At 37.7% G+C, this 14,340-nt stretch overlaps 1 protein-coding gene across 1 annotated transcript; it reads left to right on the top strand.

Moving 5' to 3' along the window:
• Positions 1-13,401: 13,401 nt before the first annotated feature.
• Positions 13,402-14,340, top strand: LOC100752976 (olfactory receptor 51A7). Its single transcript, XM_027407979.1, has one exon. The coding sequence runs from the start codon at positions 13,402-13,404 to the stop codon at positions 14,338-14,340; it is 939 nt and encodes a 312-aa protein (XP_027263780.1).

The following is a 14,340-nucleotide window of genomic DNA, read 5'->3' as shown; positions in this document are numbered from 1 at the left end:
GGGAGGATGGTTAGTTACTGTTTTCTCAGCAGTGAAGGTAATGTGTTTTCTGTGGATGGTGACAATGGAATGAATATTATTGGTTAAAAATCTTTTGAATGACTCTATTAGGGATTTATCCAAAAGGCTAACTGTATTAATACAAACAACTTTGCAATATTAAGTGGCGTAGCTAATTACTTTAATTCATATGTTGACCAGGAGAAGTTTTCAACATACTAGCTGTAAATGTAATTATGTTTTCCAAGTCAATATCTTTCAGCACAGCAAGTTACACTACTGGAAATATATCTTGACCAATAATGCTACAGTCAGCTTTGTCTTTCTATTATTTACAACAAATAAGATAATCCAATTGCTTATATGACCATATCCCTCTCTCATGGAAGACAATATTGCTTAAAGGATCCTATCTATTTAGAGATGACCACAATGCTAATTGTAAGTGAAACCTAAAGAAGGTTTTGGGGTAGAGCAGAAACTAAGGGATATAGTGTACACCTGTAACTAAACACAATACCATCATTATATGCATTCTCCTAGACTGGAATCCAGGTAATGCTTTCTGTAGAGGTCAATTAAAATATTTCTGGCTCTGTAAGCAGTATAGGCTCCATTGCAACTAATCACTTTAGCCTTGAGTACAAACTAGCCTTACTTAACTCACCATTGTGTGTGTGTCTATGCAGTCCAATAAGACTAATTTTTTAAAGCCCACAAGCTGTAGTTATCCTTCAGGCTACAGTTTAACAGCCCTCTTCTTTATGATATGTAAGTCTGGAACGATGATCTGCCTCAGTCACCTCTGTGTCTCATGTAGAGTAGGCTTCAATAAGTATTTGTAATGGGGAATGACAAAAGAGCTCTGTTATTCAGTAGCAACATATGTATTCATTAGGTACCAATATCCTACCTGTGTCAGCAGAGCACACTTAATCCTGCTTTGAGCCCCACCCACAAGACAGGTTTCTTTATCTTTCTAGAAGCTGCCTTGCATCAGTGTATTTTGCAGGAAAAACCCTTCTCTGCCCATGTTGTACATGGATTAGCTTCTTTCTAATTCTACTGTGGACTACAAGTTTGCTCAGAGTGAGCTACCAAGGGCTCTCACATGCTTCTCCCTCATCATCTGCCCTCTGCTTACTTTCAGGAGAGATTTTGTCTTCTTGCTTTGAAAGTTTTAGTTATTATTCTCTTATAGAAACAGACTTCTAGCAAGAAAATAGTTTAAACCCATCCCTGCTATCACATCATCTTTAGAGACCAACAAATATTTCAATTTCCCAATCTAAATGATGACTAAAACTGAGCTTCTTTTTCAGGATCACAAATGTGCTTAACCTCCTTCTAACTTTCCCTGTGTCTGTTGGGGTTCCATAGAAATGGGGCTCAGAATTTATAATGTAAGCTCTAAGTTGGAAATTTTATTGCCTTGAGCAATTGATAACTACAGTTTTTCTTCTTTTCAATGACAACATTTTTTTAATTTTAGAAGCACTCTTATTTACATATCCATCGCCCCATTCCATTGCTTTGCCATACTCCCCACTGACCCACCCCAACCCACTCCCCACCTGTTCTCCAAGAATAGTGAGACTCTTCACAGGGTAGCATCACATCATTTGGGGGAGGGTCTAAGTCCTCTTTCTTGTATCTGGCCTGCAATAGTACCCCTCTATAGGGAATGGGCTCCCAAAGTCCATTTGTGCTCTAGGGATAAGCACTGGCTCCACTGTTAGAGGTCCCATAGTCAACTGCAGTTTTTCTTAAACAAATCTTGCTACTTAAAGTATGGTGAGGATCCAGGAGCACACACCTGCATCAGGGCTTGTACTTTGATTTCTCTTTCCAGGTCACATTTTCTTAGTTTTATAAGTCTTGTTTGATCCAGTCTTTCTCTTTACCAGTTCCTGGTATATGTCACTGTGAGCTCATTGGAACTTAACCATTGAGTATCCCAGCCACTCACTCAGAAAAGCTTCCTGGGATGAGACCTTCCTTGTTCCTGTGGAAGACAGTAGGAGAGGTTCTGGCTAAAAGTACAGTTTTCCACTGTGAAAGCATTGCTGCCTTTTGAGAGCTGGTATTACAGAGCATAGAATCAATTGTTTCTAACTCATGAAAGCCCCTTCCTCTTTATTTACCATGAGAAAAATAATTCAGAACCATTAAATGATTTACTTAGCACAGCACACTAAGAGATCTCTTACAGTCAGTGCCTCTGGAAGCACATGTTGGTGCCTTTACTAGCAATGAATTATTGGGAGTCCCACCCTTGTTGGGTCAAGTAGAGATTGTCACCTCATTGTGACACATTGGTATGAAAGGGATTTATACAACTGTGTGCTGAATTAGAGACATACGTGCGTAAGTACTTAAAAAGTAAAGACAAAATCAAAGACATGGCATGGACAGGAAACAGGAATTTGATCAATATCTCACCAATTATGTTCAGTGTGAGAAGTGTTGGATATGGAAACACAATTTACCAAATTATTATTAGCTTTGAAAATCAAAATAACATTTTCTAAGCTTATAGGAAAAAGAACAACATAATCTCCTATTGCAAATACCCTTTCCTTCTCTACATTGTTATTAAATATAATCTTATTTTTCTAATATGCTAGAGTTCTTACTGTCATAATGTGTGCTGGTGAAGTTGAGTCATCTCCTTTGGGAGCATTAGGGTTGGATGATCATACCGTGGGTTGCTGACTCACTTTTTAAATTTTCCACAAAAACCTAACTTGCAAAAAATGTGTAGAATTTGTTTGGGGAAATTTAATTATAAGAACTATAGCCTCAAGTTGAATACATCTTAGCTTGTATCAGTGAGTTTGATATCCAAGGTATCTGCCGGCTCTGTTGGATATCTTTTACTTTACCTGTGCAGGGAAGTGCTTGCGTCCATCAGCCAAAAATGCTGCTGAAGTTAATTAGGAGTGAATAGAAAAAAAAAATGGACAAGCTCTTGTTACTGAACAGCTTCAGAGAAACTGAAGTGTCTAATCTAAATTATAAAGTTTTAATAACCTTATGTTATGTCTGTGTGTAACCTCCTCTCTGGAGGGGTGGTGTGGTGTCTGGAGCAGTCTTCCTACCTTTCTAGGTCTCACTGGAGGGCACTGGAGGAATCATTATCCTTTCTTCCCATCATCACAGAATGCTGTTCAGTGTTCATACATCTCTGAAACTCAAGACCCCAGGACTGTACAGTTCATAGCTTTGCCTTCTAGCTTCATGGAGACTCCCTGAGTTCCATTGCTCTCTGGAAAAGGCAGATATGCCTATGGCACAGAAAATCTCTTACTCCAAAGATTTCTCCTTTATTAGCTAAGCAGAGCATGACTACAAGCAGTTCTAACAAGCCTCTGGGATCCAGCTTTTGGCAGAGACCTTAAATTAAGATCTATTTGAAGGAACACACCTTGCCTTTTCTTCCCCTTGATAATTCATCTCCATTCCTAAGGCTCATTGTCTCATTCTCATCTTGGCCTCCTCTGAGACTAGGTTCTGAAGCTGGAGGTGTTAACTCCTAACTTTCCTTTGTCCTCTGTGCAAGTGAATGTAAACTCTGGAGATTTGAATGTATGTGCAAGAGGTGTTGGGTGATTACAAAAATGTGAGCAGTTGTATTCATGCATTGTTTAATTCATCTGAGGGTGCATACTTATTTGTGAAATTTGAAAGTTTGTTTGTATTTAATACATGCATGAGGTTTGTTAATAAATATGTGTATAAGGTCTTGACTTAAATATATGTGTTTAAAGTTAATGTGCAAATATATGAATAATATTTATTCTGCAATACATAATTAGTGTTATAACATCCTTTTTCATTTAATGGTTATGGAATGTACTTTGTGAATGCATGGCCTAGGTGACAGTGTGGGATGGCATATCAGTGCACATGCAAATGAACATGTGTGTGTTGTGTTGTGTTGTGTTGTGTTGTGTGTGTGTGTGTGTGTGTGCACGCACACGTCCAGGAATGTATTGTGCATGCCAGCATGTCACAATGTTTCAGTGTACAGTGTGGTAGCTGGGATTATAAGACCTCTCTCTTATGAGAGGCTTATGATCCAGAGAAGAAAAGGAATTTCATCAGCAAATCTGCCAGTCCTTTCTGAGCCTTGAGACTTTCTAAGGCTGGAAGGTCCTCCTCATTCAACATGACTATCCCAAACCTGCACAGGATCACTATATATATATATATATATATATATATATATATATATATATATAATTTCTAGAGGATTCTTATTTGTATTGGCAGTGAAATGAGCAACCACATTTCCATAGAAATTCATGTGTTTATTATGCTCTACTTTCATTCCTCTCCCATTAATATGCTGTAGTCTTAAGTCCTGTACATCAGATGGAGACTTACTTAGTAACACATCATTGTAGATGTAACTTTTTCAGTTGAGAACATCCAGTGATTAGTTCCTCTTCTGATATGATTATGGTCCTCGTATCAAAGCGGGAGTTTGGACAAAGACACTCACACTGTTATAGAGTTCTGTGTGGATGAGAAGGCAAAAATCACAGTGCTGGATCTATAAGCCAAGGTTCTTATGAAGCCAGCAGACAGGCAGCTATTTGACATATTTACCCTCAAGGTCAGGAACACAAACCAATCCTGATGGATGCCTTGATTTTAGACTTCTGCCCTCCAGAGCTGGAATGCAGTGAACCCACTGTGTTAGCAACCCTGAAGGTTAATTTCTATGTACTTACTTCACTCACCAAATACATACTGCAATTTAAATAAAAGTCATAGAAAAAGTAAAGGATTTTCTATATTTCTACCTGTCTATGATAATATTTCTGATTGCAGTTGTTACTGAGACTGACTACATATAAAATCATTATGCTTTAAGTATGCTTATTTATTCCTTGAGCACTTTATAAAGCATACTTTGATCATTCTAATTTCTCTTTCCAATCCCTCCCTCAGATCTCCTCACATTCCTCCTCACATAACCTCATGTTTGCTCTCTTAAATACAAAACAAAGCAAAATAAGAGTCAAGATTTGTAATTATATAAAATTTAATTACTTATAATCACAGAAATTAGTAAAACTCATGAATCATTACAATCTAAACCAAATGTAGTTTCAGAGCAGCAATACCATCAGAACTCACAACTCTGGCCTCCATCCAGAGCCACAGAATCTGAATTTTCTCTTCAAGAAAACACATTTGTGTGTTCCTAAGATATACAAAACATTTGATTATGCTTATGATCAGATGGTCACAGCTATAACTGAGATACCTTGTCTCGGGGGACAAATGAATCAAAATTTAAATTCTAGAGAATACATAAATAGTTCTCCAGGAAGCCATGGTAAAAGTTAAACTGAAATCTGTCACAGTGTGAACAATTGAATCAGTATGAAAGGAAAACGTCAGTTTCTTTTGATGACACTGTGATGTTTCTTCCAGTGATTTTTGTGGTAGGAGATAGTGTGACCTCCTTTTCTCTAGTCATAACATATACTCTGGGTTTAAATGTCTAAGTGCACCTCAGGCATAATTCCCTTGCTTTTAAAATGTGAGTAACCTAAATAAAATCAAATAAGAAAACATAAGCTACAAGATTGCATGTTAGCTGATATGTTTACTCAGGGAGGCATCATGCTGTATTTGACTGAATGGGAAAGGAGGAGGAAGTGAACCAAGGAAGTATATGAGCATGCTGGAATCTACATAGTAGAAAGTAGAACCCAAATCTAAAGATTAAAAAAAAAAAATGGATGCTTGCTATCAGTGGCCATTGTTGGGGCAGTATATATTTTTTTGTTTTTGCTTTTTTTTATTTGAATTAGAAACAGGATTGTTTTACATGTCAATCCCAGTTCCCTCTCCCTTTCCTCTGCCCCTACCACCTGCTCCCCCCAACTAAAACCCTACCTATCACATATGCTTTCTGCTCCTCAGGGAGGGTAAGGCCTTCCATAGGGGACCATCAGAGTCTATCATATCCTTTGGGATAGGGCCTAGGCCCACCCCTGTGTGTGTTGTCTCAGGGAGTATCCCTCTATGTGGATGGGGCTCCCAAAGTCCACACCTATGCTAGGGATAAGACTGAACTACTACAGGAGGTCCCGTAGATTTCCAAGGTCTCCTCACTGAAACCCATGTTCCTGGGGTCTGGATCAGTCCCATGCTGGTGTCCCAGCTATCAGTCTGTGGACCAAGAGCTCCCCATTGGGGGCAGTATAATTTTGAAATCTATTCTACCCATCCAGGAGTTCAGGAGAGCCCAGAATTTCTATTGTCTTTTAGATGTTAGCTAATAGCTGTTGAATGTCCTATTATTTAGATAGGAGAATGGCTCCTATCTAAATAACAAAAGATTTGGGCCAGGGAGAATATACACCCACACTGAAGGCTAGTTTGACATGCTGGGTGCTAGGTGAAGGTGCCTGAAGGCTTGAGTATGTGCTGCAAAGGAGTGTCTTTAGGATTAAGGGAAATAATTGTTATCAGCCTTTTATACATAATAATAGATGTCTTCTGCCATTGCCCCCACCTTTGGATGGTTACTTAAAATGATGCATCAATAAACTGGGCCTTCAGTATTAACTGATTGCCCTCCTGATATGATCAGATATCTCTGCCAGGTCTTTAATGTCATTGGATAGCTAGCCTTCCCTCATGAACACTCCCCCACTCTGGGTTGTTCAGATGATTCCAAATGAATCGCTCCCCCATCCCCCCAAGACATCAGTCTATGAGAAGCCATCAGCGAAATACAAATCAGAGCTATCTTTCTATAACCAAACACTTGTGGATATGTGCAGAAAAAGCCCTTTACACTTTGAGGTGGTATATATGTTAGTGTAATCATTATGGAAAATTCTATAGAGTGCTCTAAAGACTAAACATAGATCCATCACAGGATCCAACTGTGTACATGACTGGGTATTTAAATAAAATGACATCACTGCAATGTAGAGTCTTGGATCCTCATATTTATTGAAGGACTATTTTTAACAAACATATAGAATATAGAATTAACTGAGTTGTCTTTCAGATGAATGAGTAAAGGAAATATGGCCTACATGAACAGTGTAATATTATAAAGTCACAGAGTCTTATCCCATCATTGGCACTGAATTAGATGAACTGGAAAACTTTCCTTTTGGAGAAAAAAGAGACACAGAGAGACAAATATCACATTTTCTTCACATACTTAGAAGTCTAAAGATGTCTTCTTGACTGTAGGATAGTGGTTACAGGAGACTGAGAAGTGCATAGGGTAGAGATGAATAAATGAAAGGTAGGATGTTGGATAACAGGTAACAAAACATAATTAGATAAATAAGGTGTGGTAGTCCACACTTCAGAACAGTGCTATAATGCATAATTATCTTTTATACATTTTATGAAAAATTGTAATAGAGAAACCTGAAAGTTTCAAAAAAAACTATATGGAAAGGAAAATGCCTTCCTTGGTCAGTATAAACTATATACATGTTAAAATGCTACATCAAGCCTCACTAATGTACAGATTAAGACATGTTCAATTTTGAAAACTGTCATAAAGATAATAAGATAATTAAGAGGAAGATGTTAACATATTATTTTAATCTGCCTCAGGTTGATGTGTGCATAGTCTCCTGACAATTTCTAGCTGATAACAGCTGTGGACTCCCAGGAGTTCTTGGTAGCAATGAAAGTTACATGGCAGCTTCCTTATATAGGGGCATGATCATGAGCCACCTAGCACATGGTTGACTTGCCAGCAGGTGGGACAGATACCCCCTGTATTGAAAACCAGGTAAGATGCTAGGACAAATCATACAAGACAGAAGTTGTTGAGAGCTAAGATAAAAGGCAGCACCAGGGCAAGAAGTACTTAGGGACAGAATAGAAGCAAAGAACAGGAGTATTGGACAAGGAGCATTGGAATAAGAAACAGAAAATGAAGACTGTGGTAATTAAGTGAGAGATCTGTATGGAATTTGCAAGCAAATATTTGTTTTCAGGATAAAACATCAAAAACAGTTATGTTGTAAGTCTAGAATAGAATTTTTATAGTTCACAGAAGCTCCAAATGTGACATTGTATACTTTACTTATTCCTTGGATGGCCTTTAAATTAGGTTGCATGTGAATTCTGTTTCTTAGGAAACAAGCTTCATATACACTTTTTACAAGATCCTCGTGTCATAAGATTCCACCTAGCTCTCATCACATTTAGAAACTCATCAAATTAAGTTTTTTATTTTTGTCCATCATATAAACAACTGGAAATAGGCATATTAGATATATTTCTGAAGTCCTGGTTTTACATTTAGTGAGACCTCATGCAGAAATGGGTAACCAAGACCCTTCAGTAGATGAAAAGTCAAAGATGTGTGTGTGTGCATGAATGCATGCATGCACATGCAGATGCATGTGTATTGTTTTCAGACAAGATTTCATAATGCAGTCTGGTGCAAAACTCACAACCCTCTGCCTCACCATCTTGAATAAGTGTTGGTATTACTGTCATACACCACCTTCCTCAGCACCAGGACCTGTCTCTTTGTCTGTTGCTGTGAGCCATCATAAATTTTAGTTTCTACATTCCCAGACTGAAATGTACATTTTATATTTTCACTTCCTATTTCTAATGCTGTGATGGTCAAACATATTTCAGATGTCATCAAAAGAACACTCTGTCTGGGAAGCAGCAGAATGGTTCCTCATCTGTTGAGAACTAGGTTGGATGTAGGTGGGAGGCCACCATTCCTAAATGTTGGGATTTATTTGATATGGCAGAAGTTTAGACTTTCAACTGGGTACCAATTCAAAGCTACACAAAGAATACCAAATTACACAAAGAAATGATTATATTGTGAAGGTAGAGTCATAAATATTAATCTAAACTATCAATTATATAGTTTTGTTTGTTTGTTTACAAAAAGCCAAAAAAATAGTGCTTGGTGAACTTGGGCTGACAATGCTCCCCACAAGAACCGTATACTAATAAAACCCCAGTACCAGTTATACCCTTTGAATGATTGTTCAGCATAGTCCAAGTGCCTCTCTAAACAATATAGACTATTGATGCAGCCCTTGGTTGCCAGTTGGGAAGAGGGTGAGCAGTACTGCTGAAGCCATGGTATTCTTAGAACATGAGACTCATATTTGAGCTGAATCTCCTGCAATTCTTTCCAGTGGGCCTGTCTCCATGGTATCAGAAAAAATATTTCTTTTCTATATATATTTAGGTGTGTATGTGGGGGGGCATACATACATTTATTAATGTGATTTATTTTTTGGTTTTTCGAGACAGGGTTTCTCTGTGTAGCTTTGGAGCCTATCCTGGCACTCACTCTGGAGACCAGGCTGGCCTTGAACTCACAGAGATCTGCCTGCCTCTGCCTCCCAAGTGCTGCGATTAAAGGTGTGTGCCACTAACGCCCGACTATTAATGTGATTTTTAATTCATAGAGAAAAAATTATGGTATAAAATGTAACATTCTTTCCTACCTATTCACTCAAATGTTATTTATGATGTTTCAGGGTTTTTATGAGTAATCATAGCAATAACTTTCCATCTTTTAGTTTCCTCTAGATTAGAGATTCTCAAGTTTGGCTCTATAAACAAATAGGTGGACTAATTCGTCATTCTGAGGGAATAACATGTACATTAAGATGTATAGTAGCATTCTTGGTTCTGCTTTTCTATATTCATGTAACATTCTCTCCCTTATTATGACAAGCAGAAAGGACTTCAGATATTACCAAATCTAACTTTGGAAGAAAATTCATTGTTCTTTGCTAGATCACTTTAAAATGAGAAATATATACGTATTTTTTCTCTTACTAATATTTAAGGAGTTATTGTAGTTCTGTATTCAAAATCTTCAACCAAGATAAGCCTTGTTGATAGAGAACTCATACCCTTGACTATGTTCTCATTGGCCTATGTGATGCTAGGACGAGTACTTGAATATCAGTTAAGTTGTGAGTTCCACCTGGGTGCTAAAGCAGAAGCTATAAAAGCTACAGAATATGAAGACTTTCCATTCCTGATTTGGAATAAGGCAAATGGAAGCTGATAGGTATCCTAGATACTTAATATTGTTAGATTAAATATTCCCAGTGTAGCATTATGTTTTCTTGTGGAAGCCCCATTTATAGAAATCAATACCATGCACTATATAGGGCTAAGGGTAAAAATATGTCTGAGATTGTGCAATCTAAGTTAACTTCAAGAAAGTGTTTATGCCTGAAAATACTATGGGCTAGAGTATTCCTATGTATTTGCATAATGGATGCAGTTGAAAAAAGGCAAGTTTGTCAATGGCAACTCATTTCTTCGGTTACATGAGTTAGCTTGGGAGTTTGACAAATATGAAATTAGTCATAAATCCTTGGCAAGGTTCATTTTGAGGTGAAGGAGTAAGACATGTGTAGCACAGGTTTTCCTCTGTATGAATTGCACCACCCCAAGGACTGGCTGGCAGCTGGCCTATTTGGCTTCTATGGTGTAGAAATCTTTTAATTTTCTCTTTGAGCTTATAATTTCAACAATTCTCCCTTCCCATTCCTCCTCAAGCCTTCCCATGTGCCTCTCCCAGGTACCAGGGATTCCAGAGATACTGTTATTAGAGTTACAAGCAGAGTCAGTTTAAAATGCTATAGACAAGAACCTAAACTCACCATTAATATGATGAGTAGTTTCTGTTATTTTTCCCATCTCTATATTCAAATATCCAATGAAAATAAGTGGAGGAAAAACTTATTTTGGTTTTGTGGCTCAGTGGATGATATATCCTCACTTGGTTCTGTTTCTAGGCCTATTGTGAGGTAAGTTATGGTGATGAGATGTGTGGTGGAGGATCTTTATGCTGGATAAGAAGCTGAGAAAATCTGAAAACACAGGAAGAGGCCTGAACAAAATATAGTTCTAGGACTATTTCCTCTGTGGCCCATTACTCCAATTAGGTCCCACTGTATACATTTCACTATCTCCCAATAACATTCATTCTGAATACATCTAGGGATTAATGCATCCATTATTTGAGAAATTTCATTAATTGTCTTTGGAGATAAACTCACAGATACATTCAGAAGTGTGCTTAATCCCCCAGGAAGATCTTAATCCAATCAAGTTGATGTTGAAGGTTAATTATTAATGTAGAGATGTAGAATTCAAGAACACCCAGGACAGAATCCAATATTAGGGAAAAAAGGACCATGAACATTCTGAGGAGGGCCAATAACAATTGCCTGGGATGGTTGTGAGTGCTTTAAATCCATGCAAGTGGCAGCTGCAGTACATAGAACCTGTCCACAGCACTAACAGCATCATCACAATTTCAGACAAAGAGATAAAATCTACTACCAATGCTGAATAGATAATAGATTGTTGTAACCAAGGTTTATTACTTCTATTCTGCATAAGGAATATCCATACATTCTGCTAACCCTTGTAATAGCTCTTAGCTCAAGTTAACTTGAAGAAAAAATATTCAAAATGTTATCAGTGATAAAAATCTGCTGCCTTTCTCCATAATTTCTTATTCAGTGTGCTCTATTTCTAGCTAGTACAGTTAGTCTTTACCAGCTAACTCCTTCTGTTTGGATTTAAGCTTCTCTTTCTGTACCATAGTACAAAATGCTCTGAGTGCCTGTGAAGGTACATGCATTTATGAATGTCATTTCTTTTACAGCTCCCTGACTCACTAGAGGTAGGCAGCATCAGAGGCATCCTTCCTCCACTGCACCTTGTGGGGATGTCCTTACATGCTGGCAACTGTAAAGCTCTGGCAGATGGTTGTGGGTACTTGAGTTTTCACTGAGGTTGTGAGTTGGTGGGTCTGAGAGACACTCTGAAAGAACCCTCAGAGTGTAAGCATACAGGACATAGAGTATCTTTATGCTTATGATTCAGACAGATAATTGTAAATATTTGTGTATTTGCTCCATATGGTTTTTATTTTGTTCATTTGAGTGAAACAAATAGAATATCCCTCTTAAATCTGAACTTCCCTTTGGCCTATTCTCCATCATCACAGTATTAATTTACAGTATCATACCTATGCATACAAATGTGTTTCATGCAAAATTTTCTCATCTAAGGGTCATAAAATGTTTCTGCAAAAGGTCAAAATTTAAATGTTTTATAATTTTTAGGTGAATATGACTTCATGATCTCTGTCATGATTGTTTATTTTCTTGGTTCTCTTTCTTTACAAATATAAAAGGTCCCTAATTTCCACAACACTCTAAGAGCTGGGTATGTTTGCAAACCTCTGTGATAGACCCCTTAACAGTTACATAAACTGTGCTATGAATAACAATGAATGATGAGTGCAATACTGCCAATAGTGAAGAATTTCTTCAGTTGTCTGGGTCTGCTCAGATAGTGCTGCGGTCTGTGTGAACATGTTCTCACTCAGAGAGCTCTTCCATGCTACAATATACTATATTTAATATACTTAACTTGTGTCTTAAAAGATGTAGTTTGAGGTGCTGGGAGGATGGCTCTGTCACTTAAGTGCTTTCTGTGAATGCATGAGGACACAAGTTCAGTTCTCCAGTCCCCACGTAAAAAAGCTGAGTATTGGGGTATGTGTCCATCATCCCAGGACTGAGGAGGAGAGAAGATTCCTGAACTTCACTGGTCAGTAGGTTTGGCTGAAATGGAGAGCTCCAGGTTCAGTGAGAGATTTTATCTGAAAAAGTAAGGTGAAAGACGTAGAGGGATACACTTGAAGTAGACATTTGGTGTCCATATGCATGAATACATGAGGGAACCTGCACACATACATATATGTGTGCATGAACACAGAAAGATGTAGGGTTGTTGTTATTTTATGGAGGTACCAAAACACTTTTGCACTTTCTAGCTTTAGTTATTTAGAAATACATCTGAAAATAAAAATCTATATCCAAATAATATAAAGGTCTTAAGTATGAAGAAACTTTTTAATTATATTCCACATATTAAGAAAGTTATATTTTTTTGTATCTACAATTTTGTTCAAAGGACTGCAGAACCTGGAAAAGCTGTTGCTGCTATTGATGCATAACATATTACCATTATTGCTCTTTTTATATAAATATAAATATATACATATATATAAGCTAAAAAATAAAAATAAAAAAGTGAAAAAAAGAATATATCTACAATTGAAAGACAAATTGAGAGACAAAGTACTTCATTTACATTGAATCCAAGAAAGTTAAAAAGTATGCCTTCTGTAATTTAAAGCAATTTCAATTCAACATTAAAGCTACTGCACAAAAAAAGAAAGTTATATTTTTCATATCCTAATTTAAGCAATATTAAATTCAACCCATATTGTGTAATCATTACAATTAAGAGATAATTTGTGTTGATTATTGATGGCACTGTAGGTTCTGGAGCAGCTGAATAAGAAAAGTACTTGTGATGCTTCTCAATACTTCAGAGGTTGACGTTGGCTCATTCCTACTGATTGGGATCCCAGGACTTGAGCATATGCACATTTGGGTCTCCATCCCTATTTGCCTCATGTATCTTACAGCCATCCTGGGAAACTGCACTATCCTCTGTGTCATCAGAACAGAGTCTTCTCTACATGAGCCCATGTACTATTTCCTCTCCATGCTGGCTTTATCTGACCTGGGCCTGTCTTTCTCCTCCATCCCCACGATGCTAAGAATATTCTTGTTCAATGCCATGGGGATTTCTGCTGATGCCTGCATTGCCCAGGAATTCTTCATCCATGGATTCACAGATATGGAGTCTTCAGTGCTCCTTATTATGTCCTTTGATCGCTTTGTAGCCATCAGGCACCCACTGAGATATAGCTCCATCCTCACAAGCTCCAGGGTTGTGCAAATTGGGCTAGTCTTTGCTGTTAAAAGCATTCTCCTGGTGCTTCCACTTCCATTTACTTTAAAGAGACTCAGATACTGTGACAAGCACCTGTTATCACATTCCTATTGTCTCCATCAGGATGTCATGAAACTGGCCTGCTCTGATAACAGGGTTAACTTTTACTATGGGCTGTTTGTTGCACTCTGCATGATGTCAGACAGTGTGTTCATTGCTGTATCCTATGTGTTCATCTTGAAGACTGTGCTGGGAATTGCATCCCATAGGGAGCGGCTCAAAGCTCTCAATACCTGTGTTTCCCACATCTGTGCTGTGCTCATCTTCTACGTACCTATCATTACCTTAGCAACCATGCATCGCTTTGCAAAGCATAAGTCTCCCTTAGCTATGATTCTGATAGCAGATGCTTTCTTGCTGGTACCACCCTTGATGAATCCCATTGTGTATTGTGTAAAAACTCGGCAGATTAGAGTAAAAGTCTTAGAAAAACTGGGTCTGCGTTCTAAGTAA

This window comes from Cricetulus griseus, chromosome 3, assembly GCF_003668045.3.
Source record: "Cricetulus griseus strain 17A/GY chromosome 3, alternate assembly CriGri-PICRH-1.0, whole genome shotgun sequence".
Taxonomy (NCBI): domain Eukaryota; kingdom Metazoa; phylum Chordata; class Mammalia; order Rodentia; family Cricetidae; genus Cricetulus; species Cricetulus griseus.
The sequence above is the reverse complement of the archived record's forward strand: the minus strand, read 5'-3'. Positions and strand labels throughout refer to the sequence as shown.